At 38.2% G+C, this 24538-nt stretch overlaps 1 protein-coding gene and 1 pseudogene across 2 annotated transcripts in view; both read right to left on the bottom strand.

Annotated features, from left to right (window-relative positions):
• Positions 1-1390: 1390 nt before the first annotated feature.
• LOC107403003 (histone H2A.V pseudogene) lies at positions 1391-2151 on the bottom strand (annotated as a pseudogene).
• Positions 1391-24538, bottom strand: part of Rspo3 (R-spondin 3) — a 97575-nt gene continuing 74427 nt past the window's right edge. Inside the window, exons 5-6 of one of the 2 annotated variants that reach the window (XM_016009729.3) lie at positions 14784-14950; positions 1391-13400 (exon numbers count right to left, since the gene is read on the bottom strand). In XM_016009729.3, the coding sequence (XP_015865215.2) occupies positions 13365-13400; positions 14784-14950 (203 nt within the window). In that variant the 3' untranslated portion in view covers positions 1391-13364. Of the gene's footprint in view, positions 13401-13733; positions 14951-24538 lie in introns of those variants that run through there. The other variant, XM_016009730.3, reaches the window with a different exon arrangement.

The raw sequence follows: 24538 nt of genomic DNA, 5'->3' as shown, positions 1-24538 counted from the left end.
AAGAGATGAAGTGGGGGTGGTTTGGGGTCATTCATTGAGTTATGGATGTTGTCATCATTTAGGAGTGTTGATTACAAGCTGTTATTGGTCATGGTTGGGGGAAAAGCTGAGCAAAGGAGATTAGATTCAGAGATCTCTTTCTAAAGAGAAAAGGGGGAAATATAGTATAGAAATGATTGGATATAAGGGTGGATTGTTGAGTCTTCTTTTGAACTAAAAAATAACTACTGTTCTCAATTATTTTACATTGGTATGATTTATATATTGATACAAATTTAAGGTTACTTTTGTTATACTCTCTATATATGTCTCTACCCTTGTCTAAGGTATTGTACCTACACAGGTCATTTAACAATGTAATCTAAATTCCTAGTCCTAGAAAGCTATTTAGGATAATCAAGAAATACAGGTTAGTAGTTAGTCATCTATAACAATCAAACTTATAGTCATGTTAGGTATGTTTTCAAAGTCAAACAGAGATATATATTTAAATAGATAGATGGTCTTCAGACACTTCAGAAACCTAAAGAATGTGACATTTAAAATGTGTTTTTTTTTTTTTTTTTTTTTTGTGACAGTGAGACATGTCTGCTCCTGGCAGCACCAATTCACTTCAAAAGAGGATGATGGCAATAAAGAACTTTGATATGGAGTTTGCTTTTATTTCTGGCAAATTTGCCACTGGACAAAGAAATTTTCCTTGCCTTGACTGCTGACAGAATGCTGTACAACCTGGACAAGCAGGACACAAAAGAAGGACATTGCCAAACTTTGCCAAGACAAGGTAGGACAGTCCTTCAAAATTGTTGCTTTACAGAGAAGTGTTCAGATATTCTAGGACCACAGGCCAAAGATGGATGTCCCAACATTGCAGGGGAACCTTAGGTTGACTCTCCAGGCAGCCAAATGTTTCTGTTATTTCTTAGTTTTGGAAGTTGCTTGTTCTACACTTCCTGTTTAATCAGATATTATTATAACCTTCTCAGGTCTCTGATGAGCTTGAAGATTAGACATTGATAGTTACAATTTTCTGTAGTTTTGATAGAAAATAAATCAGGTACAAAACTTTGGACTCACAAAGGTAAGATAGATAATGGAGTATTTTCTCTGAATTTGCCAAATACTAATGGACTGTACATTGCGAATGTATTTCTTACTTGATAATTGTTCTTTGTTTTCTTTCATTTTTCTTTATTAAGAAATTTTCTACTCACTCCACATACTATTTACAGATCCCCCCTCCTCCATCCTCCCACCCCCAGTCCTTTTTCCCAAGCCATCTCACATCCCCTAAATTGAAGTCTCCCATAGGGAGTTAGTAGAACCCAGCATATTGAGCCTAGGCAGGTCCAAGCCCCTTCCCACTGTACCAAGGCTGTGCAAGGTGGTGTTTTTTTTTTTTAAATTTTGGGATATGACCTTTATTGAGCTTATCCACCAGAGTGGAAATAATGTCTGTACAAAACCAAATGTTTGTTACTATAACTTCTACATCACAATTAAAATCCAAACAGTTTTTAAAAAACATTCAATTCAATCAAAACCCACTACTTCAGAATCAATAGCTTCTTTGAAGCCACAATAACACTTAAATATGGTTAAGACTCGAATGCAGAAATATGGTTGGTTGGAAGGTTAATTAAGCCTCCAACTTGCTCAAATAGAATTACAAAAAGGCAAAATTGTGTTTTTCACAGAGATACAGTCCACGGAATCACCGACCCTGGACAGCTGTTAAGAATATTTAGAGTCCCGAGATAATAAAGAATCCAGGCATCCTCAGGCAGTCTTCTGTTGTCCTTTCTTCCCAATCAGAGACTTGTGGATGTGTGGGATGACACCACTGTCAGCAATTGTAGCCTTGATCAGAGTCCAATTCTTCATCTCCATGAATAGCAAGCTGCAAGTGACGAGGGGTAATATGCTTTACCTTCAAGTCTTTTGATGCATTTCCTGCCAACTCTAGTACCTCTACGGTGAGGTACTCCAGGATGGCTGCACTGCACACAGCGTTGGTCACACCCACATGTCCATGGCTGGTTGTCCTAGATTTCAGGTGTCAATGAATATGGCCCACAGGGAACTGCAAGCCGGCTAGTTGCGAGCAGGAAACCGCTATGTCTTGACCTTTCCAGCCTTACCGCCAGCCATCTCGGATCCTGACGCAGATTGGACAAGAGAGAAAGAGACGAGGCCAGCCGGACGCACAGCAGGATCCCAGCGCCCAGTCCTCTGTCGTACTGTGATTCAAACTCAATAATTGTTCTTATTATATACAGTTTTACTGTGTTAGACTTAAAATCTTCCCTTTTTATTTAGACAAAAGGGGGAAATGTTGTGGAATATTAGTACACTGTGAAGATCTATTGCTGTGGTTGGTATAATAAGAAACTGAACAGCCAATAACTAGACAGGAGAGAGAGGTGACACTTCCAAGCAGAGAGAACACTGGGAAGAAAAAGGCAGGTGACCAACCAGACATTGAGGAAGCAGGATGGACAATACAGAATAAAGGTAACTGAGCCATGTAAACGAACATAGATAAAAATATTCATGTTAATTTAAGTTGTAAGAGCTAGTTAGGAACAAGCCCAAGCTATAGGCCAAGCTTTCACAATTAATAAGAAGTCTCTGTATCATTATTTGTGAGCTGGTGGCCCAAAGAATAATCTGATTATACCCACTGTGTTGTAATTCCAAATGTATCATTGTTGCTGAATAAATGCACTTCTAACACCCCCCAAAATAACCATCAATACTGCTACCACCACCAAAAGTAGAGCAGACCTAAGTAAATCATACCATAATGCAGCCTTGCCTTGAGTCTCCTTTCTTACCCACTAACTGCAGAGCTTCTCTCTGGAGTTGCCTTCATTCCACATCTGCATTTTTTTTTAAGTTTGATTCCTTTCTCAACATAAAATGACCCTGATTCTAGCCTTCTGATTTCACTGAAATAATTCATGAAAGTTTATCATCTTGACAAATCCAGGTGGACATGTCAATCTTCAATAGCTTGATTTTATTGTAATATTTGATTTACTGATATTCTTAATGTTTCTGTATCATCATTTGCTTGGTTTTTGACCTATTTACTTTTAATATTGTTAATTTTACTTGGCCTTTTTCCCCCCTTTTCAAACACAGGATTCATTTGGCTTGCCTGCTTTCTCTTACTGGATGTCATGTGTCATGGCCAGTATCTTTCACTGGTTCCTTATGTCTGTCCTTTCCTTCATCTTTTTTCTACATTGTCTCAATCTCCATTTATTGTGCATTTGACTATTATTTTATACTTCACTGTTCAAAACTGTTGCTCATCAGTCTTGACTCATTCTTAGCAAAATCCACTTGTTCATCTCCACTAAACAATATGTTGAAAAAGAAAAGGAACCATGCCATTGTCTTTTCATAAACGTTTAAAAAAAAAAAAAAACCTCGTCACTGTTTTCAAGAACTTTCTCATATATATAAGGCTGTTTGTCATTGGTTACCTGTCTACACACCTCCTAAATTCCTTACCAGAGTCTTTAATTCTTCCAACAGCAAATTCCCTTTTTTAAAATATGTCTTCTCATGGCCTGCGCCACCCAGTCCATTGTTTCTCTACTTTGCTTCCCTATCAAAGAAAATTTAGTCAAATTCGAGGAGCAGGTTCAGGGCCCAGACGGTCATCCTTGACTTCTCTTCCATCCACAGCTGGGTGAAGGCCTCTTTCCTCTTGACCACGACACCATTATGCACATCAGCAAAAACACATTAATAGCATATGGATATAAATGTGTGCTCCTTCATCTAGGAAGATGACAAATGGTCTTATGGGCTTACATCAGGAATACCAAGCATGTTGCCTGGCAATCAGTAGATGTGAAAGGAATACAGATGTGTGTTTGCTATGTATGTATGTGTCCATATATATTTGTGTGTTTCTATTTTAGATTGACTTGAAAATTCTGTTTTAAACAATGTTCATAGCAAACCTAACAAGCAGCAGTTCACTGAGGACCTATCTTGTGTTGCACATGCCACATTCTTTATTTTGTTATCCCATGCAGTAACTCTCTGCAGTCTGTAATAATTTGTTCCTTTTGTGTGCGGAGATACCGAGAATCAGAGCTTAAGCAATTTCTCCAATGTTGCGGGTCAACAATAGAGAGATTTAAACTGCACGTCTCCCTGTTCTCAAAGCCTGTGCTTTTCCCACTAACTAACCCAACAGCCCCTCACCCCAACTGGTGTCCCATGTTCTCCAACGATTCCATCTGACAGTTCATCTTGGCAGCTTCTCTAGAAGTGCATCTGGCTGTCCCTGGAGGCAGTCAGATGAGGCAGGCCAACTGGGAGAGAAAGAGGAACAGATGAGCAAATTCTCTGCAGGGGGTGGATGGAGGACCCTGTGAAGAGGCACACACAAAGGCCTGGTGGTGTCCCTGCTTGCTACTTCTCTTCTCTCCTTCCTCTCTGCCCCTCTGTCCTCTCCCTTCCTTTCTGTTGAATTATGGAATATTTATTTTTGGCTGGTTATGTTTTTTCTGTGTTACCCTGAGAAGCATGTGCAAAATGAAAACAGTCCTCTTGAAATTCACAGTATGAATCCATCTTTACTTTTGTTTAAATTATTAATCATGAAAAATCAGGATGATCCTTTTAAATTTATTGCAACTAATTCCTTGGGTACATCTGTGGAAGGGGAATCTGGAATTTAGGCCAGGCTGTATGCAGTCCACCTACAAATAGTAATTAGGTCAATTTCACCAAAGGTATGGCGTACTGGATGAAATGGTTGTTATCTTTAAAAGAAAAAAAATGTTAAAGTAAAACTCATTGTGCTGATTTGGTTTGGAACATTTGAGAAATACACAACTATATGTCACTAGGAACAGACTGTGAGCAAATGAGCAGATGAAAGCACATCTCAGGCTCAGCTAAATGATCTTTCTCTGCCAAATGCTACTCTGTGGAAGGAGAGACACATGCGCTTTAAAAACACTTCTACAAAAATCAAATATTGCTATGTAACAAGTATATATCTATATATTTTAATATTGAGATTTGTGACTGGGAATAAGAAATAAATGAGGGAAAATAAATTGGGAGTGGTTCCATTTTTATTTATTTTCTTTCAGATTTGAGTTTTTTTATGTATATGAGTGTTTTGCTTGCATGCATATCTGTACATGGCTGGTGCCCACGGAAGTCAGAAGAGGGTGTCAGAACCCCAGAAATTGCACTTGATGGACAGTTGTGAGTTGCTGTTTGGTGTTTGGAATTGAACACAGGAGGTCTTCTGCCAAAACAAGAAGCGCTGTTATCCACTGAGCCTTCACTCTAGAACCTCATTTTAATTTTTATTGGTTGTTATAAATAAGACATAATGATTTTGAGGAGGTATTATAATTTACTCATGCATTATATCAATTTCTAGTGCTTTGGCTTCTTTGATAGCAGAGATATAATGCCTAGTGGACCATGTACAAAGATCTTATTTAGAGCATTACATAAAGTAAGTAAAATGGTTTGAGGTACAAGGGTCTATATATTTATTAAACTTACCTGGAGCGATTGGAGTCATCTGTGTAATCATTTTGCCTAGGAAAGGAGGTTGGTTATCTATCGTGTCTCTTTAAAAACATGAATTGAATGGGGGAACTACACACAGGTGAATGCGTACAGGAAGTCCATGAAACTTGCTCCTTTCGCTTACTGTGATGAGAAGGGGTTAATGCCATAATCACAATGATATCCTCTTACAATAGACATGCTGTGCCTTGATAACACATTATACTTGAGCCTTTGTGGGGGTTTTTAGCCAAAAAAGAAAAAGAAGACATAGTTTTCCTTTATGCTAAGTATAGAAATAATTAAAACTAAATATAAACCATTTTCCTATCTAAATGAACTGACTTAGTAAAGGGATGCCTCTTAAACTGGTTACAAATAATAGAAAACAAAAGAATTAACACATATTGCCATATTAACTTACCTTGTGAGAAGATAGTTTAAGATTTTAAAGTAAAACCAATTCACTCTTTGGTTGGCTTTGATTAATAGTGGAAAACATTCCTCAAATTAAAAAAAAAAAGAAAAGAAAGAAATCCATTCTCTATTAGCAGTACTAAGAAACGTCAGCTCCCCCTCTCACCCCACTGCGTGCAAAGCCTTTCTTCCAGATGTTATTTCGTATTTATTTTGCAATGTTTATTATGACAGTCCAAGATGTTCATGTTTTAGAGATACATCGGGGAGTTTATTTATAGAGAGACAGCTTCGTGAAGTGAAGACAATTTACTTTGGGTGTGGGCTAAGCTACACAGCACCAGAGAAACGGCATGTCTGGCTTCCTCCAGCGAGTTCCTCTTACCCCTCATTTCCTTTTGTTATGAGAAGTCTGTTTTGTCCTTTTCGGTTTGTGTTTGTAATAGTGGAAGTTTTGTAAAGTTCACCTTGTGAGAAATGAGCTCAAGGAGCTGTTACCTGGCAGGGGAGATGGGGGAAATCCGTGGTGGGGTGGATGACAGACTAGACACGTTTGCTTCTGAGTCTGGCTGCCCTCAGAGGTGAGACTGGAGTAGATGGAGTGTCTCAAGGCATATGGATAGAGAGCAGTTGACTGTATGTCGCCTGGAACACTGATGTTTCTCAAAGGACACTTAGGCCAAGAGACCGTAGAAGCAACAAATGTCTCTAGTTGTCAATCAAAGTGGCTGGAGACACCAGTAGAGGGAAGACTCTCTTTCCCTTCTGTGCGTGGCAAACTACACAGTGTTATATTATGACGGCAGAAGACGAAGGTCAGCCAAGTTTTCATTTCTCTCCTTTGACTAACACAGGGCCGCTTTGGCGGTTCATGTTGAATAGCATTTATCTCAACGATTCTTTTATACTATAAAACAACACTGATTCATTTTTCCTCACTCACCTTGTTCTGTCCCTCACAGCGTGCTTGGTTTCCCTCAAAAGAAACCCAGCTAAGGGGCCCAGGGCACCTGGAATCTGAGATCCGCGGAAGGCTGGGGACGTGCTGGGGACTTTCCCTAGCGTTTCATTGATGTCTGTAGAGCCAGAAGAGACCTTTGCAGGAGGCTGAATCTGTGGGGATCTCCACTTCTCACAACCCTCTTCAGCACGCTACATGGCTACTTCCTCCCTTCTAGAGGCAGCTGGGGAAGAGAAGTTTCCTGAAGTATTCTTATGTTTAACATTTTTTTTTGTTGTTGTTGTTGCTTGTATTTCTAGCTGACAAAAGAAAAAGCCTATCTACCTGGTACTTTTTCTCTGAGGAACTGAAATGGTTTCATTCCCAGAACGAGTCCCCTCGACCCACACATAGCCTGTGGCTAGCCATTATAACTGGGGACTTCATGGTTGAATGCTCCTCAAGATGAGGTTTAGTTTAGTTTCTGGTCATTTGAAACACTGCTGCATGGTGACCTGGATTTTTCTGCCCAGACCAGGAACTTATTGCTGATGGTTACAGACAAAAGCTTTCTTTCAAGTTGATCATTAAATCACTCTTAATTTATGTGAATTTGTACTTGGTTAACTGTGTATATTTTCCTTTTCTGGTATTTTTTTGGGGGAGGGGAGTTAGGTACTAATACTTTATTTTTTTTAAAAAAGAAAAGAAATAATCAACCTGAAAAATAACAGTATATTTTTATTTTATTTGTACTAAATAGAAAGCATTAGTATTTATTATGAATGCCAGGTGTGATATATGAGGTATTACAAAATAATACAAACCTTTAAGCCCCACTGAGAGACTTGATAATACTTTTAGAATATTCAAATTTAGTCTGATAGCTACGGTGTCACAACACTGTCAGTAATTTGCTATACATTCAGAATGACAGAATCTATCTAGCCACCAGCTTGGCTTACTTATTTACATGGTGCCTTTCTGATGAATGGAAAGTGCATCTATTTGCTTGTTTTATATTCATGTCTCAAAGTAACTACTCTAAACATGGAATAAATCATTCCTGTTACAGCAATTTTACTTTATAACTTATTGATTCCTAATATACCTTGTTAATTTAGTCTTTATCTGTTATCCACTTGGCTGATTTCTTGGAGAGCGATGTTGGGAAAGGTATAGGCATGGAAGCAAATATTCAAGACCTTCAAGAATGCTTGTGACCAAATGATCTGTTCTAATGATCATGGATCTGATGACATAAATTTGGACTATCTAGAGATCCTAGTCAAGCATGCTCTAAAAAAATTTCTTCATTTCTCTAAATAACACCATTTTGGGGTCTATTAGATGTTCTGTATACATAGCTCAGAAGTGTTTTCATAACCCTTTTATGAGGACATAACAGGCTGTTCTCTCAATATTCCATAGTCAACAAGTGCAACTGTTACTTTACTGTTGTAGTTTGCTCTCCTCTCCTCAGAGTAAAACTACAGTGTTGAAAGGAAACCGGCAATCAAGAACACAGAGTTCCCAGCTTGAAACTGACTCACTTCCCTAAAGTGATCCTACCTGTCTGTATCTCCTCTAGGATCCTACACTACACCCACTGCTGCTTCGGATAAATCTGAAACATGCTTTGCTGAAGCATTTGAAATCTGTCTTCTTTAGAGACTTTCTTCTTTAGAGGTCAGATGGTGGGCAGCTTGGGGTTCAAGCAGGCCTGGGAAGACCACATCTGGTAGTACTCACTGACTCAGAAACGACTCTGGTTCAAGATGCAAGATTTAGTAGAGTTTGTTTTATTATTTTTGGGTGTCACAATATTTGCAGTTGTTCTTCTTGTGACACTCTTAATACAACTCCAATGCCAGTAGCTTCAGAAAGCAAACCGAGGGATTGGCTGAGTTCTCAAAGGAGTGCTCACCTCAGGCACTAGCACTTCCATTAACTCCTTTTGGGGAAGGATCTGAATAATTTCCTCCAAGAATAAAATCCCCAGTGTGGTAGCAGTGTGAGGAACAGAGTAGGAAAGCAATCTGCTCAACATGGAAAGTTAAAACCTTTCCTGACATTTGCCAGTTCTCCATCTTTACAAATAAAAGTTTATTATGAGTCTTTGGTGTATTTTTTTGGGGGGTGGGGATGCACAAAGCTGGGAGGGTGGACCTGAGAGGAACGGGAGTCTGATGTGATCAGGATGCATTGTTTAAAATTCCCAAATAATCAGTAAAATTATTATGTTGAAAAAGGGAAAAAAAACAAAACAAAGAATAAAAACATTTAATTAAATTATATTGTAAAATAAAATAAAATAAAATAAAAATAATATTATAAGATAAATGCAAAAAATATTTAATCTCTTTTCATTGATTGTTTGATTTTGTGTGTGTGTGTGCTTGTGCACATGCATGTGTTGGGAGTACAGATGCCATTAAGCACACATGGAAGTCGGAGAACAACTTTCAAGAGTCTGTCCTGTCCTTGCACTCTGCGGGTTCAAGGTGGGTCAAACTTAGGTTGTCAGGCTTGAGGCTAAGCACCTTTATCTGCCAAACTGCCTTACTTTCTCTCATTTTGAGTAATGCTTACAACTACAGATACTGAAGTTGTTTATATGCCAGATTATTTTATGGCCCTGTAATTCTGTCTGCTGAAGTGCGTATGCCATTGATTTCCTAGAGAATGGGATAATTGTACTACTTAAGGGTCTCTTGTCCCTGTGTCTTCATGGCTAGGAATAAAAGTCATTGCTGTCATGGAGTTCCTCTTTCACGCCTTTCTGACTTTCCTCCCTGTCTCTCACTGACCCTCATTTCTTTCTTTGTTACATGTAATAGATGAACTGGCAAGGATTCGTGAACATGAGAACATGTGTATTTGGTGTCTGAAAGACAACCAGGAATTCTTTGAGCTTGCTTTGTTGTTCCATCAGTGAAGATCCATTTCTGCATTTATACATATCTGCATGAGAACTAAGAAAAAGGTGACAGTGACGGTCAGCACTGTATGAACAAACAGAGAACAACTGAGTTGAGATCTGCTCCAGAGGAATAAAGGGCTGCAAAAGCTGGAGGCCTTCCAAGGATTCCAACCTGCTCATCTCCTTTGGCCTGATCTTTGTTTTTCCCCCCGATGGCACATGATGTTCACGTCTCCTTTTTAGTCTTCTTGCCTCTTGTTGCATTCACTTATTACCCTACCACACGAGGAACCATATACATTGGGGTCTGGTTCAGGGGTAAGTCTTATCCTGGGTCATTCCTCTAATAGAATTTCTCAGTCTTCTTCATGAGGTAGATTCTAGATCATGACATGTTATAGTCCATCTTGGAACTAAAATTAAATGACTTTAAAAACTATAATGAAGGGAGGTTAGAGTTGGCCCGAGATGGGAATGACTTCCAGGCTTATCATCATGTGATTTTTGACATAGTTCTCCGTGCCTCAAGCCTCTTGTTTGTGAAATGTGGACACTACTAACTTCTTTAGAGGCATTTGGGCATAATCGCATAATATATCTTACTGAGAACATTATTGGCTACCTTAGAGGAGATCTGGCTGTTTCTTTTTTCTAAAAAAACAAACAAACAAACAAAACAACAATAAAAACATTGGAATATAATATATAACTACTCTCTTAAGTTAGTGAGATAGGTTATCATTGATTAAAATGGAAAAATATTCTGAGTGACTATTGAAGGCTCAGTGATAAATGGGACATTTATATCATCCCCTTTGAAGTTCATGGCATATCATGGAAGAAGTGTGGACAGAATATAAGAGTGGAAGGAAGGGGTGGAGCTGTGGAGCACCAGCTTCTTGGCACTCCGAAACTCCCAGCAGTTGTGATTTTCTGTGCCCATCTGCATGCGATTGCGTTCATTGACAGCATGTCACTGGGGAAGGAGAGATCATGGGGTCCCACCCTTATCTTTGGATTTATAACTCGTTAAAGGAGGCAGAAAGAGGCATTTTTCTTTAATGGTACAGCTACTGGCAAGGTGCCTGTGTACCCCACAAAATAAAACAAACCAACCGGAAGGACATAAAAGTAGAAGTGGACCTACTTATGAAGATGAAAGGTCCACCAAGAGTAGGAGGTGGACAAGAGCAGGTAATTGAGGGTGAATGTGATCAAAATACATCATGCACGCATGTGAAAAATGTATGGGCATGCAATGAAACCCATTATGATGCACAGTGAATAAATGTGAAGAAAATTAACATGGGAATTCTCAGTTGATCTAACGACTTGAATTAGCCTTTGCGTGTAAGATGAATTCCACACATACTCCTGTAGCATGTGAGAAGTTATACCCCATAATAAATTTGCCTGAGAATGAATTCTTTCCTCCTTAATTTGTCTAAAGGCAGTTGCAATACTACTGAGAAAGAACTTAGCCGATCATTTTGCTATTGAAATACAACTATAGGAGAGATGGAGTGTCTCTACTTATGCCTACTTAGAAAATGTGCCCATTCTTTAGAAGGCAAATTGCAAATTTGTATTCATTCTTGAGTTACTACTGCTGTTTCCACAACTCTTGTACTTATATTTATTTCTGGTAATCATTACACATGTATACTTTCTGGAATTCCATATATTAATCAAACAATAAAATTTATTTACATATTTGACTTGTAGACACTAGTTGTTTTGTGTGTGTGTGTGTGTGTGTGTGTGTGTGTGTGTGTGTGTGTGTGTTTTGAAATTTACTTGTCTACGGAATAATTATTCTTCTATTGAGTCATGAGTCTTTTTATTCTCATTATATTCTTGCCAGAGAGAATGGCGACTGTGAAAGGCTGCACAGCTGGTCCAGGGTTACAGAATTGTAACCCAATAAACAGCAGAATTCAGGCACTAACATTGGCTATCTATGTGCAAATATGACACATGCTCTCCACTTTCTTTCCCCTTAATTTTGTGAGGACCAGCCTCTATTCTTGCCAGTAGCCATTTAATACACCTTTTTCTTCCCTCTGTTATTTATTTTAGTATTTGAATAACACTAGCATTAGTCAGTCATATTTCCATAACACTGGAGCAGTGAAGTTCAGTCTACTCCATTGTATATATTTCCACTTTTGTGAAAAGCAGCGTTAGGATCATTTCACAAGAACATTCTTACTAGTGAAGATTCACTAGGAGCATTGCCATGAAGTGGAAGAAATGCTAAATGTCCCCTGGCCCAGATCCCCCTCTCTCTTGTTGCACTAAAAAAATGGAGACCCCAGGTGTTAATACCAATGGCTGTTGACCTAGGATTATAACCTAAACCTTCTGGTGATAGGATAGTTATAAAGCTAGACTTTGGAATTTGATGGGTAGACTTTGGAAACAAGGGCAAGGGTATGAGCAGGGTATTGACAGATTTGTGATGTTCTACTCTTTGAATTCTATTTCTAGATCAAGAATTTCCTGGATATTTGTTACCATCAACAATGCTTTTTAAGGTGAGTGCAAGAAGTTTTCCATCAGTTGGTGAAAAAATGTATGGGCATGCAATGAAACCCATTATGATGCACAGTGAATGAGACTTTGCTCAAGGAAGGCTGTTTATTTGAATATTATATGATTTCTTATGCTTAAGGATCGACCAGAGTAGATTAAAATATTAATAGAAGTTATCATATATCTTCATGTATATTCTATCTAATGTATGATTAATATTAATTGTAACTTGTTTTCTCTTGTACTTTTATTTAAGTGTTGCATCAAAGATATAAATGTTTTGTGGTATAAAGGGCCATATGGGAAGACATGACAATAATTTGCCTGTTTGCTCCATATTTGATGGATTGTATCCTTTTCCTAGACCTTGGGAAGTGTTGTTGGAAGAGCAAAGATATTGATAAAGAGAAATATATGTAAAAATATTGAGTGTGACTCACAATCAATAAGATAACACTGAAACAGTTACGATGTTTGATACATCCAAAAGTTCTTAACTGGGGACATAGTTCCACTTAACATAATTCTGGAGCATGGGGTCCCTTGAGTAATGTGAATTTTATACGAAGATTGAATGCAAACTCTCCTAAATAGAGGGTATAGATCCAGTTGACTGGTAAGTGTATGACATGCAAACGAGAAAAGAAACACCGGAGTAAGAAACAGTAATAAACTATTTAAAACTTTTATATCTTACAAGAGGAAAAGAGAAGTGGGAAACCATTGAAGCCAAGCAGCCCATACAAGCAATAGAGTTGGTGAAGAAAGGGTGTCCGGAGACAGACAGGTAGGAGGCCGACTCATTGTGGTTTCTTCAGAAGGAAGCGACCTTGAGAGGGCCCGAAGCATGGTACACAGAGTGGCTGCACATCCTCCTGTTGCCGCAGAAGGCTAAAGTAGGTCATGAGAGCCTGTGCTGCACACTCAGAGATCCCTCCTTCTGTTCCAGACTGGCTGGGTCCTCTGGGCAAACATGGCTGAGACCTTCTGCTAGGGTGACTCCAGTTCCCCAAAGAGATCCACAGACTGAGAAAATATGGAGAAGAAAAGCTAAATGTTGAAGATGTAGGAGGGATCAACACACAAGGTGCTCATCTCTAAGAAATGAAGGAGAGGGGCAGTGGGATCATTTATGTAGGCTCATGTGCCCATAATACATTTTTTTATTAAAGTAAGAAAAAATTAATAAATATCTGCTAGCATCCCATAAGTAAGTTTCCATTGGCTCAGGTAATGGTGCATTCAAAAAGGAAACATTGAGAATCTCATCTTCTCAATTATTTCAGACACAGGTCATCCATAGAGCAGAATTCTTCTTGAGTCTCTAACTCTTACCCAATAAAACAAAGTGAACCAAGCTTTAAAAACTATTAACAAATATATTTATTGTGGTGGCTTTCTCCCCTACTAGATACACCTTGTTAGAAAGTAGTAACCCTTTAGTTTCAGGTGGACCCTTAAGCAGGTAATAAAATTGTTTTTCCTTCCTTAAGAAAGAAAATACACACTTTTGCAAACATGTCACATTCTCCTCACACTAGTTTTGTTTTCTATAAAGTCAGAATTTTCTTCTAATAAGTATGGTTTTGCTTTTGGAAGAAAGTTACAGGTACATGTTTACAGACTTATATAAACCGAGGTGTAGCAGACGATCAACCACACAGTGCTAACATAGATTGGAGACCTGTTCCAGGTGATCACAACCCTTCACAGTTCTGGAAAGCACAGATAATCTCCACCTCTATGATTTCTTCCACAGTTTGCCTTACTCCCATCCCACACAGTCTATTTAACTCTGTTATGCACACTCAGTTTCTTGCAAAAGTACAGGATGAGGGCAATAGAAATAATCTTAAAAACACTTGCTTCTTGGATGATAAACTCTAGGATTCCAAATGCCAGGCCTTAATTCTGAGCATTCACTAGATCTGGACAAATCCACCCTGTGCTTGGAGTGATGTTTCTCTCCCCTGACCTTTGTTTGGAGGGACACTGTCTCTTTGAAGTTGCAGAATTATCTTTTGCTTCTTAAAGACAATTACTTGAAGAATAATTCTTACAGGGAAAAGATGTTTCTTCTCTGGGTATCATCATTACATTGAGGATAGCTTATTGCTTATTGATAATTATGTACAAATTTTCTCATCTTTTAAAAATACACAGAAGCATGTAAGATAACCATCTGAGAGTATCCCTTCTTTGAACATTTGGCTCTTTGCCGTTAACTATGCTTGTATGAAGAATATAGCAACTATTCGGAATGTTGTTTAGACAGAGCGGTAGCTGATGTGTTGTCCATTTGTGGTCCTAATGGCTAGAACACCTGTCCTGGGCATCTGGTTGAGATAGCAGCATCATGAGTCTACAGTAACCTCACGGGACCCTCTAGTGTACAGTGCTGACTGATACCGATTTCTGTGGTTTCTCTTGGGCTTTTCTCTTCGGCTGCTGTCTGTCTCTGTTTTCCCGTGGCTCGGGGCTCTCTCTGCTGGACTCCAAGCCTTTGCTGTCAGAGCTTGTATCCTTTCTCTCTTCTTTATTGAGTTTTTTCCGTTTTCTCTCCCTTCCTTTTTTTCCTGAAATAAAAGGACATTCATTTACTTAATAAATTTTATTCAGTTACATTCTCTTTGGTTATTCTAAATTATAAAAATATCAGTTTTTTTCTCAAGGTATATATTATACTCATAGATAACAAATATATACTGTTTAAGCTGGCTTTTGTCAAACCAATAGAATTTTTATGTCTAATAGAATTAAAGAATTTATTTTATATGATAGTCACTTATGCATATTTAATGAAAACTTACATTATTTTTACCATCTGAAAGCTCTATTAATATGTACATTTATCTGGTTTATATTTAAGGCACTATTTTGTATTCACATTTACAAATAGCAGTTACATATTTGGAAGCTGTGGTGTCATTCGCATGTTACCTAAGAGAAGGGAATTGATTTGTATAACAAATATGGAAATAAGAGTTCATGATGCATACCAAGATAATTACGTTTTATTTTAGTACAAACTGAAATTAATTTGTATCACAATTTCTCTGTGTGCAGGGTGGGTTGAATACAATCTCTCGATACTGCTATGGTGTAAGTTACATTTTGGACAGGAACATTTTGTTTTTAATCAGTCAAGCAGTTATTTCTCAGATATATGCTGAATTCCACGGAGGCTCTTGACCTTCAAGTGGGTGTGTAGTATAGATTTAGTTCACACTCATATCATGAGGTAGTTTTTCTTTCTTTCTTTTTTTTTTTTTTTTTTTTTGGTTTTTTCGAGACAGGGTTTCTCTGTGTAGCTTTGTGCCTTTCCTGGAACTCACTTGGTAGCCCAGGCTGGCCTCAAACTCACAGAGATCCACCTGCCTCTGCCTCCCGAGTGCTGGGATTAAAGGCGTGTGCCACCACCGCCCGGCTTATGAGGTAGTTTTTCAAGTGACATCAACGTGCCTGTAAAGGTATTGGTGTGAGTAGGCATATTGTATCCCATGTGGAGCCAGCATAAACAGTAAATTTTATTCAATTGTATTTGATAATCACAAAAAGTTTTGGTGAGTATTTTGCCAAGACATCAAATTGGATACATTTTCTCCTATTTCCTTAAGAATAGGGGATTAACTTTGGTCAGGTGATTTTTTTTTTTTACATAAAATTTGTAATTTTTAAGGGCATGGTTTTGGTAAGATGCATTAACACATATGTACCAGTAGGAAGTTATTTATACCCAAATAAATTCATAATAAATGAAAACTTGGAAACAACTACTCTTTGAAGTGAGACAGATCTTGAAAGTTTACCCCACACCCAGAGCCATGCAAACTTGAAATCAGTCTGCCTACAAGGAGGCACTATGGAGGAAAGCATTTTGGAAAAATTATTTGTGTGAGAGAACCAAAATATTTTCATGTCCTGAAACAGGCTGCAAATATTGAATTCAGTGGTTTGGCTCCTTTTTTCTCATGCTCAGGTTACAGAATTCCAGGGAGTGGTGTTCTTAATACTTCATATGCATACTAGGTCACAGTAGTCCCTTTGGATTAATAGTTTTATGCCGTGAATAGCTTTGCCACGAGACCATATCTACAAAACCTTCCAATCACTTCAGGCCAAACCTTGCCTTGTTGAGTTTGACAAAATACATGTCCAATTTTCAAATGCTAGTAGAACTGTTAATGAAAATGAGAGCCCAGAGGAAGCTAAAGTAACTATCAAGTTATTTGAGGCATATAGAATGGAACAAAACCAGCCAACTATTACTTCTAAGCTGAACTCCTGATCCACTGATATATCAATTTCACTTTTCTTTTCACTTTAAGGAATACTGTGGTATTGGTAAGATCTCTACAGACAGTCCCCAGGCCTTTTTGTTGGTTTCACTGGCCACACTATGTATTTGCAGAGCTGACTTAAGTGAGGTAACTAAACAACAACAACAAAAATTGAATAGAAAACTTCCCTGACTATGTAGCCTAATTTAAGTTCCATAAAGCTTCCCAGGACGAGAGAATGCCAGTTTTCATGCACTGGAGTTTTTCCTCAGGAGGTGCTTGCAAGCAAGCATTGAATGAAATAGTATTTCTAGATTGAGGGGTACCTAGAGGGTGTTAGAGTTCAATTCTTAAAAAAAAAAAAAAAGCCAACAAAAATCATTCCCAAGTTCCACAGGAATTACTGACCTTAAACAAAATGTTATTTTTATGGAAATTACCCAGAAGTCCAGTGTTTGACATTGTTCTCTTGATGATGGTCCAACATAGTACAGCTGTGATCCCAGTCATAATGTTTTAGAAACATAAGAAATGTATTGTTTCTTCCTCTGTCATGGCTTGATTTATATGTTTCTTTGGCTACTTATGACAACAAATTCAACTTCCAAAGTATTTCTGCTTATTAGCAAACTGATTAGGATCATTTCTTAAGACAGGCAGAAACATTTTTGGAAGTATCTTGAAGCTCAGTATTATGGCTTTATTATCCAAGTAATAGCTATTTACTCTGGGCAGTGAGTGAAAAAGGGCGGCTCTGCTACAGAGACAAGAAACTAACACATTGTACATGGTTGCTGCCCAGTGGAGGGTTATTGCGCAAGAGGAAACAAAATGGCATTATTCTTTTCTTCACAGGCCATGTGTTAGTAGTTGGAAATATTCACTATTTTTCTGCATAAATAATATATTTTACTCTTGTCCAAGAAATAAAATAGAAATGCCCAGAGTGGCTGCAGTCCATTAAAAATCACGTGCAATTTGGGATAATTTTGTAAGGTTTTCATTAAAGGGACTTCTCTTTCTACTGTAGTGACTTGCTGAGTTTTCATTGATGTGGTTAATAGTTATTTTGTGACTCTTTTGCAGTTTTGCAAACTAAGCATTCCAATTAAAACAATCTGGGGTGTGTGTGTGTGTGTGTGTGTGTGTGTGTGTGTGTGTGTGTGTGTGTGTTGCCCTTCACTGGAAATGTGTGTGTATGGTACTCATGGCCACGTGTAGGTATTCCTGAACTGTATCGTGAAGTAGTCTAATATTGAAAAGAACATTCATTTCACCACAGTGTTTTAACTATAAGGAGGAGGTTGTAGTAGAAATCATCAAAGAGAAATCGCTATTAGTAGTTGAGTACAATCAGCCTGCTAGGGTTTGAATGCCCTCCCTTTAAAATTCATGGTAAAATTTAATTGCCATGGTAACCATAGTTTTAAAGGGACCTGGAAAGGGTGGCTGCATTGTGAGAACTCTGCCCTCATACATAGATGAGTGTTGCTCTCATGGCAATGGGTTATTGTGGGAATGTGGGATTACTGATAACAAGAATGAGTTGAGTCCCATTTCCTCTCTCTGCCTCACACAAACCGGCTGGCCATTCTGTCACTTCCTATGCAACCACAGCTTCCCCATGAGACACCAGTGCAGCATTCTTCTGGCCTCCAGATCCATGTGACAAGTAAGCTTCTATTGTTTAAAGCATAACCTGCGAGAGTCTTTTAGAAAAACAGAAAATAGACCAAGATTGTCCTTGTAGAAAGGCACTAGCTGTGAAGTTTTAGAATACCATCTTTAGGATTGGAAATCCCTGCTCAGATTCTAATTCAAGTAGTTGCATAACCTCTTGCAAGTTTCTGGTAAGCCTCGGGATTAACTGATACTTCAAATAGAAGTAACCCTTTCTCTTTGATAAACATTTCAAGGTTAAATAAGATGCTTGTAGAGCACTTACCATGGTACCTGACATGTTAGTCATGTGACAAAAAAAAGCTAATATTGTAATTGTATAGCATGGACATGATGTAAGTCTCCATTCCATGCCAAAGGTATGCCTTTGCCTGAGCATATGGAGAATGGCATGATAACTGTGGTCACACGCCTATACTGAGATGGAGACAACCACAAGATCTTCCAGGAAACACAGAGGAAGCATTGGACTCAGCTAATAGAGACTTAATGCCATTCTTCAGATGATGTTCAAGTTAAACCTAAAAGAGTGACAGAGTGTGTCAGGCTGATGAGGAAGAGGGCAGGGTAGGTAGTGAATGTTATGTCAACATGTGATGGCATGCAAGGACACGGTGACCCGAGACACTGAAAGTATACTTCCTTAGTTGGGTCAGAGTCTATATATAGGAAGCTACTGAGAAGCACTGGATTCAATTGCCATCTTCAGAATTTGTCCTGAAGCATCAGTGGTAATGCAAACTCTGGAAGGGCTACTATCAGAATCCTAGAACATATTGGAGCTTTGCTGTTTGGGTGACAAGTTTTTTAAAAAAAAAAACCTGTATGTTTTAATATGTGACATTTCATTTTCTAGAAACTTGTTATACATAATAAATTCCATAAAGGGAGTGCAGCTGGTATTTATAATTCAGCTTTACAGTTTTATACTTTTAATTTAATTTTTGACAGCTTCATACACCTATACAAATGTATTTTAGACATATTCATCTCCTGATGTCCTTCCTTAAGATACTAGCTTTTCAAATGAGTAACTAAAATCTCTACGCAGATTGCGAAGCCACACATGATTTAAGGACTTCCTACCAATTGGTATCACACAAGTGAATATATAATAGATAGTGTTGAGACTGTGAAATTATTTTCTACTGATGAAAAAACATAATCCTTTGCATAACCACTGTGCAGAACCTTCTGTAGACAAGGTTTCAAACACAGAAGACTTTTGAAAATGCAAGTCCCTACACCCTGTGTTGGAGACTATGACACAGTAGTTTTTATAAAGAGTCCAAGTACCTGTAGTTAGCAACTTCAGCTTTACTTTAATTTTTCCTTTTCCCATCCTTGTCTTTTTTTTAGTATTTTCTTTTATTCCCAGTGATTTAACCTGAAATAAAATTTCCTCTCTTCCCTACTTTCTCTGCTCCCTCCAGCCCCTCCCAGCTACCACACCTCAAATCCCTTTCACGTCCTTCTGCCACGCTGTGACAGCATCTTTTCTTTATTATTGTTACATACATTATATATATATAATTATGTGTGTATGCACAAATACATATAAATGCAACCTCCTGAGCATATCTTGATATCTGACTCACCTAAGAACTCTATTTGTAGAGAAATAGAGTGCCCAATTTCCTTAAATATATACAATCAACATTTAGTTCAAAATCACATGGTTGCTAGTGACTAATTTTTCATAACGGATGTAAAATTGGTGTCGACTTATTAATCCTAGTAATTTGTGAGGACATTTTTAAAATTTGGTATATTCAGAAGAGGAACTGAGGTGGGAAATAAAAATTATTTGCAAATAATCTTTGAAAAACGTGTAAAAATACAACTATGACTAAAAATGAATAAACTTTTAAGACTGACACAGACAATATCTTGAATTATTTTCTACATTCTGTATTATACGTTATAATTATATGACATTGCATCTCCATGTGGAAACTTAGAGAACATTCAATATTCTTTTAAAACACAATGGGAATATGATTGAGAGGTATTTTTCCTGGAATCATCAGTGACAATTACTTAGATTTTAAGTAATGTTTTTTTTTTTTCTTTTTTTTTGTACACAGAAATGTTTAAGGGGTTTGGTTGTGAAGTTCTCAAAATTGCCAGTAGGGGGAGCTAAGGAGCTTTAAGTAGTTTCTTGTTTTAAGAAAAACTAGACTGAAAATTTAACAGAAATCTAAAAGCGTACTCCCCACTCTAGACTGATAAATAAACACCACCAATTCTATGACCCAACCACCTAGTGAAATATCCCTCCAAAGGGATAAGATTTACCAGTAGGCCTTTCGTTATAAAATGAACTTCAATCCTAAGTGTGTTAAAAGGAGTTCATCTGATTTGTAAATCTAAAGTTGGCCGTGGTTTTATGTACAAAGGATAAAAATTACAACTTTTGTTACTTTTAGCTAACAAGTCAGTAGAGAAGAGTTGCACAGGAGGGGTCTGCTGCTGCAGTACAAGTATTTTTATGCAGCAATTATGATCTGTTGTGTAGATACATACTTAAAAGGCCTTTGACCTGTGGGCTGTATAAACACGGGACAGCTTGACCCAGTGGTGAAGAACACAGCTGAAAGCCATCAGGGCCAAATGTCCTTCTCGACTATATTATTACCCAGTAGAGCCGACTTGAGAAACATATTCAAACCTTTTGCCCCCTTTTCGCTTGTTTACTTTTACTAAAATAGATACACTTACTGCCTCTGCTGTAATTTTAAGAAATACAGTAAAAACAGTCGGAGACTAGACATCTTTTATAGACAAACAGGCAGACATTTGATTGCTTCAACTTGAAACTTAAAGCTGTCCAAGTTACGGGTTTTGTCAGTTCACAGACAAATCGTTCCTGTGGCTTCTCTGCCTGACTCCGAGGGCACTTTTGATGAATTAGCCACAGAGAGTTAATGTGACGTAATCATTACGTGCTCTGCTGCATAGCGTTAAGTAGGGATAGTCTCCTGCAGTCACTTTTGCAGCGACAGCTCTAATCCCTGGGGCCTGTGAGCGCTGAGACTGCGCTTTTGTTCACACCTGGAAAAGCTAATTTCAAGAGGTGCTGTCTGTTCACACCGGGTTCTTTTCAGAAGGAAGAGACGGCTTGAGGTAAGACACCACATGTTCAGTTTAGAGGTGAAAGAAGATCATCTCAAGCTTCCTAATGGAGCCCCTGGGGTCCTTGTCCTCTGTGACTTGACCCTTCTTGCTCCCTCACCGACTTGGCTGACCTCACGCTTCTCTTCCTGCTCATCTCTGTATCCCCACCCCTGCACCCCCTAATTTCTTCCGATTCCATTGACTTGTTTACCGAGAACACAGTTTCTAGAATTCCTTGCCTTACCTCGGACTCATTTTTAATTCTCGGGCCTATGATCTCTTCATGGCATCTTCCTTGGTTTTCTGAACTTTCCCTAAGCTCGCCTAGTTTACTTACGGCATTTCTGAAGATGCCCTGGGCTCTCGGTAAAGATCCCCGCGGCAATCAAAATGCCCAGGCTTGCAGCAGGTCTGGTGGTGCCAACATGCAATGCCACTTACTCAGGAGGCTGAGGAAGGAGGATCTCAAGTTCAAGGTCAGCCTAGGCAACTTAGGAGCTCAGGTCCTTTGCAAGAATAAGTGCTCTTAACCACTGAGCATCTCTCCAACACAATTAAGAAAGTCTTTTAAGAGATTTACCCCACTTTTCACTTGGTTAGGCTCATTATCCACTGAGGAGTCAGAATCTGAAATCTGAATTTTGGTTCATGTCCTGACAACATATGTTTCTACGACCCTAAAACAGAGTTAAATCAATCCCACCTCATGAACTCTGCTGCCTTGAACCCTAGGCTGTACTCCTTGTTTGCATATGCCCTAAATAAACTCTTCATGGTCCTGGGTATTACCTAGCAGGGCATCTTCTTGTTGTAAATCATCAGTATTAAATGAATTAAAAGTGAAAACTGGACAAAGTACTCACAGATTTTTTAAAAAACAGAACTATTTGTAATATTTAAAATGTACTCATTTTAAAAGTAACGTGAACCTTACTGTTTAATAGATTAAAACAGAGTAGGAAATGAAAGTTTTATATTAGATATTTTAAATTTAATGTTATTTATCTTTGTGGGCTTCTTTTGAACCAACTATCGTTTGGCTAAATATTCAGTTAAAGCTAGCCATTTCAGTATTTTCAGTGTAAGAATTCTTAATTTTGAAATACTTTCCACCACATTAGGTCAGATTACAAAACTCTTGGACAGTGAATCAAACACATTAATTTACATGTTGAAATGTTCTTAATTGGCACATGTTTGAATAGCACATTTTGAGTTGGATGCTGAGTCTTAGACAGTTTTATCCACTGGATCAGCATATAAATTAATTCTGACGATCACTTGATGTTAAAATTATGATCAAATTCATTCTAATTTAGTTCATTAAATTTTATACATTCATGTCTTTAGTCATAAAACTTATGGCTACCTTATGAATTGTATATTACAGCTTACCAAAAAGTTATTCTGTATAGAGTATTTTGGTTATTTTATATACCAGCTGTAAATTTTTATAGATTGTTTATAAACTAAAATAAAAGTACTTATAATCCCGGAATTTGGGGCAACTTTTATTGCTTGAGAATGTATTTTGATCAAGTATGTTTTCAATTCTCTCCCTATCAATGCTCCTCCTAGCACTTTAGCACTTGCCAGTTTTATCTATCTATCTATCTATCTATCTATCTATCTATCTATCTATCTATCTATCTATCCATCCATCCATCCATCCATCCATCCATCCATCCATCCATCCATCCATCCATCCATTCATTCATTCTTAAAAAAAAACTATTTAGTCCACTTAGTGCTTCTAGTATGTACATGGGTATAGGGGCATCTACTGGAGCATTGATAGCCTCTCAAGGGCCGAATTCCTGAAAACGCGCGCGCGCTTGCACGCGCGCGCACACACACACACACACACACACACACACACACACACCAAAACAAAACAAAACACTGAGTCTCCCTGTCCCAGAAGCCATCAGTTGCTAATAGCTCCTCAGCTGGGGGTGGAATTTTGTGACTTTTTCCCCGCTCCATGATGGGGTTTTGTCTGACTCGATCTTGTGCACGCACATCTTACACATGCTGTCACAGTCACTGTGAGTCATCTGTGCAACTGCCCTCGTTTGCCCAGGAAACACTTCCTCTGCAGTCATGTACTGTCTCTGACTCTTACATTCTTTCTCCCACTCCCTTATGTGATGATCCCTGAGCCTTGGGAGGAGGGTATGTGATACAGATGTCCCTAGTAGGGCTGAATACTCTGTGAAGTCTCTTATTCTCTGTGCCTTGGTCAGCTGTGTTAATCGTCTCCATGTTAATCGCCATCTACTTCAAAAGGAAGTTTCTCTGATGAGGGTTGAGAGATGTACTAATTTATGGGTATAGCAATAAACCATCAGTTGATTTAATGCTACCTTCATTTAGCAGAACAATAGTAATAAGTTCTCCCCTAGGAACCATGACCCACCTAACCATGAGTTGTTGGCTTTATTTGTGGTGTCAGGAATTAGCTCCATCTTGTTAAGCAGGCCTTACATTCAATAAAAAAAAGTTGCTAATTACTCTCATAACATTCATGTTCATGTAACTATTGCACCGGCGGGCAGTGGCTGAGCTCTAATATTTCAAAGACCATAAAATTGTAGTTGGCAATAATTGTCATGTCTTACTAAAAAACTTCAATTTGGACCTAATCTTCTCAAAACATTAATGAATATCTCCCAAATGAATTGATGTGCTTATGTCTTTTACATGTGTGCATGAGTGTGTGTGTGTGTGTGTGTGTGTGTGTATACAGTGTGTGTGAGAAGATGGGAAAAGGACATAGGTGTTTTGTCATATCATTCTCCACCTTATTTTTCTTGGTAGGATCTCTCACTGAACCTGGAATTAGACTGACAGCCAGCAAGTCCTCGAAATCCCTGTCTGTGCCCATGGAGGTTCTGAAATTAAAAGTTGGTATATGGCCACACCCAATTAAATGTGAGTTCTGGGGATTTGAAATCAGATTTTCATGACTGTGTAGCAAGTATTCTTAACAACTGATATGTCTTTCCAAACCATCATCTCTTAATTTTTGTAGTATATCATTCTATGTAGTCTCCCTTCTCACAACCCACCCTAGTTTGTATCCTT

This window comes from Peromyscus maniculatus, chromosome 16, assembly GCF_049852395.1.
Source record: "Peromyscus maniculatus bairdii isolate BWxNUB_F1_BW_parent chromosome 16, HU_Pman_BW_mat_3.1, whole genome shotgun sequence".
Classification (NCBI taxonomy): domain Eukaryota; kingdom Metazoa; phylum Chordata; class Mammalia; order Rodentia; family Cricetidae; genus Peromyscus; species Peromyscus maniculatus.
The sequence above is the reverse complement of the archived record's forward strand: the minus strand, read 5'-3'. Positions and strand labels throughout refer to the sequence as shown.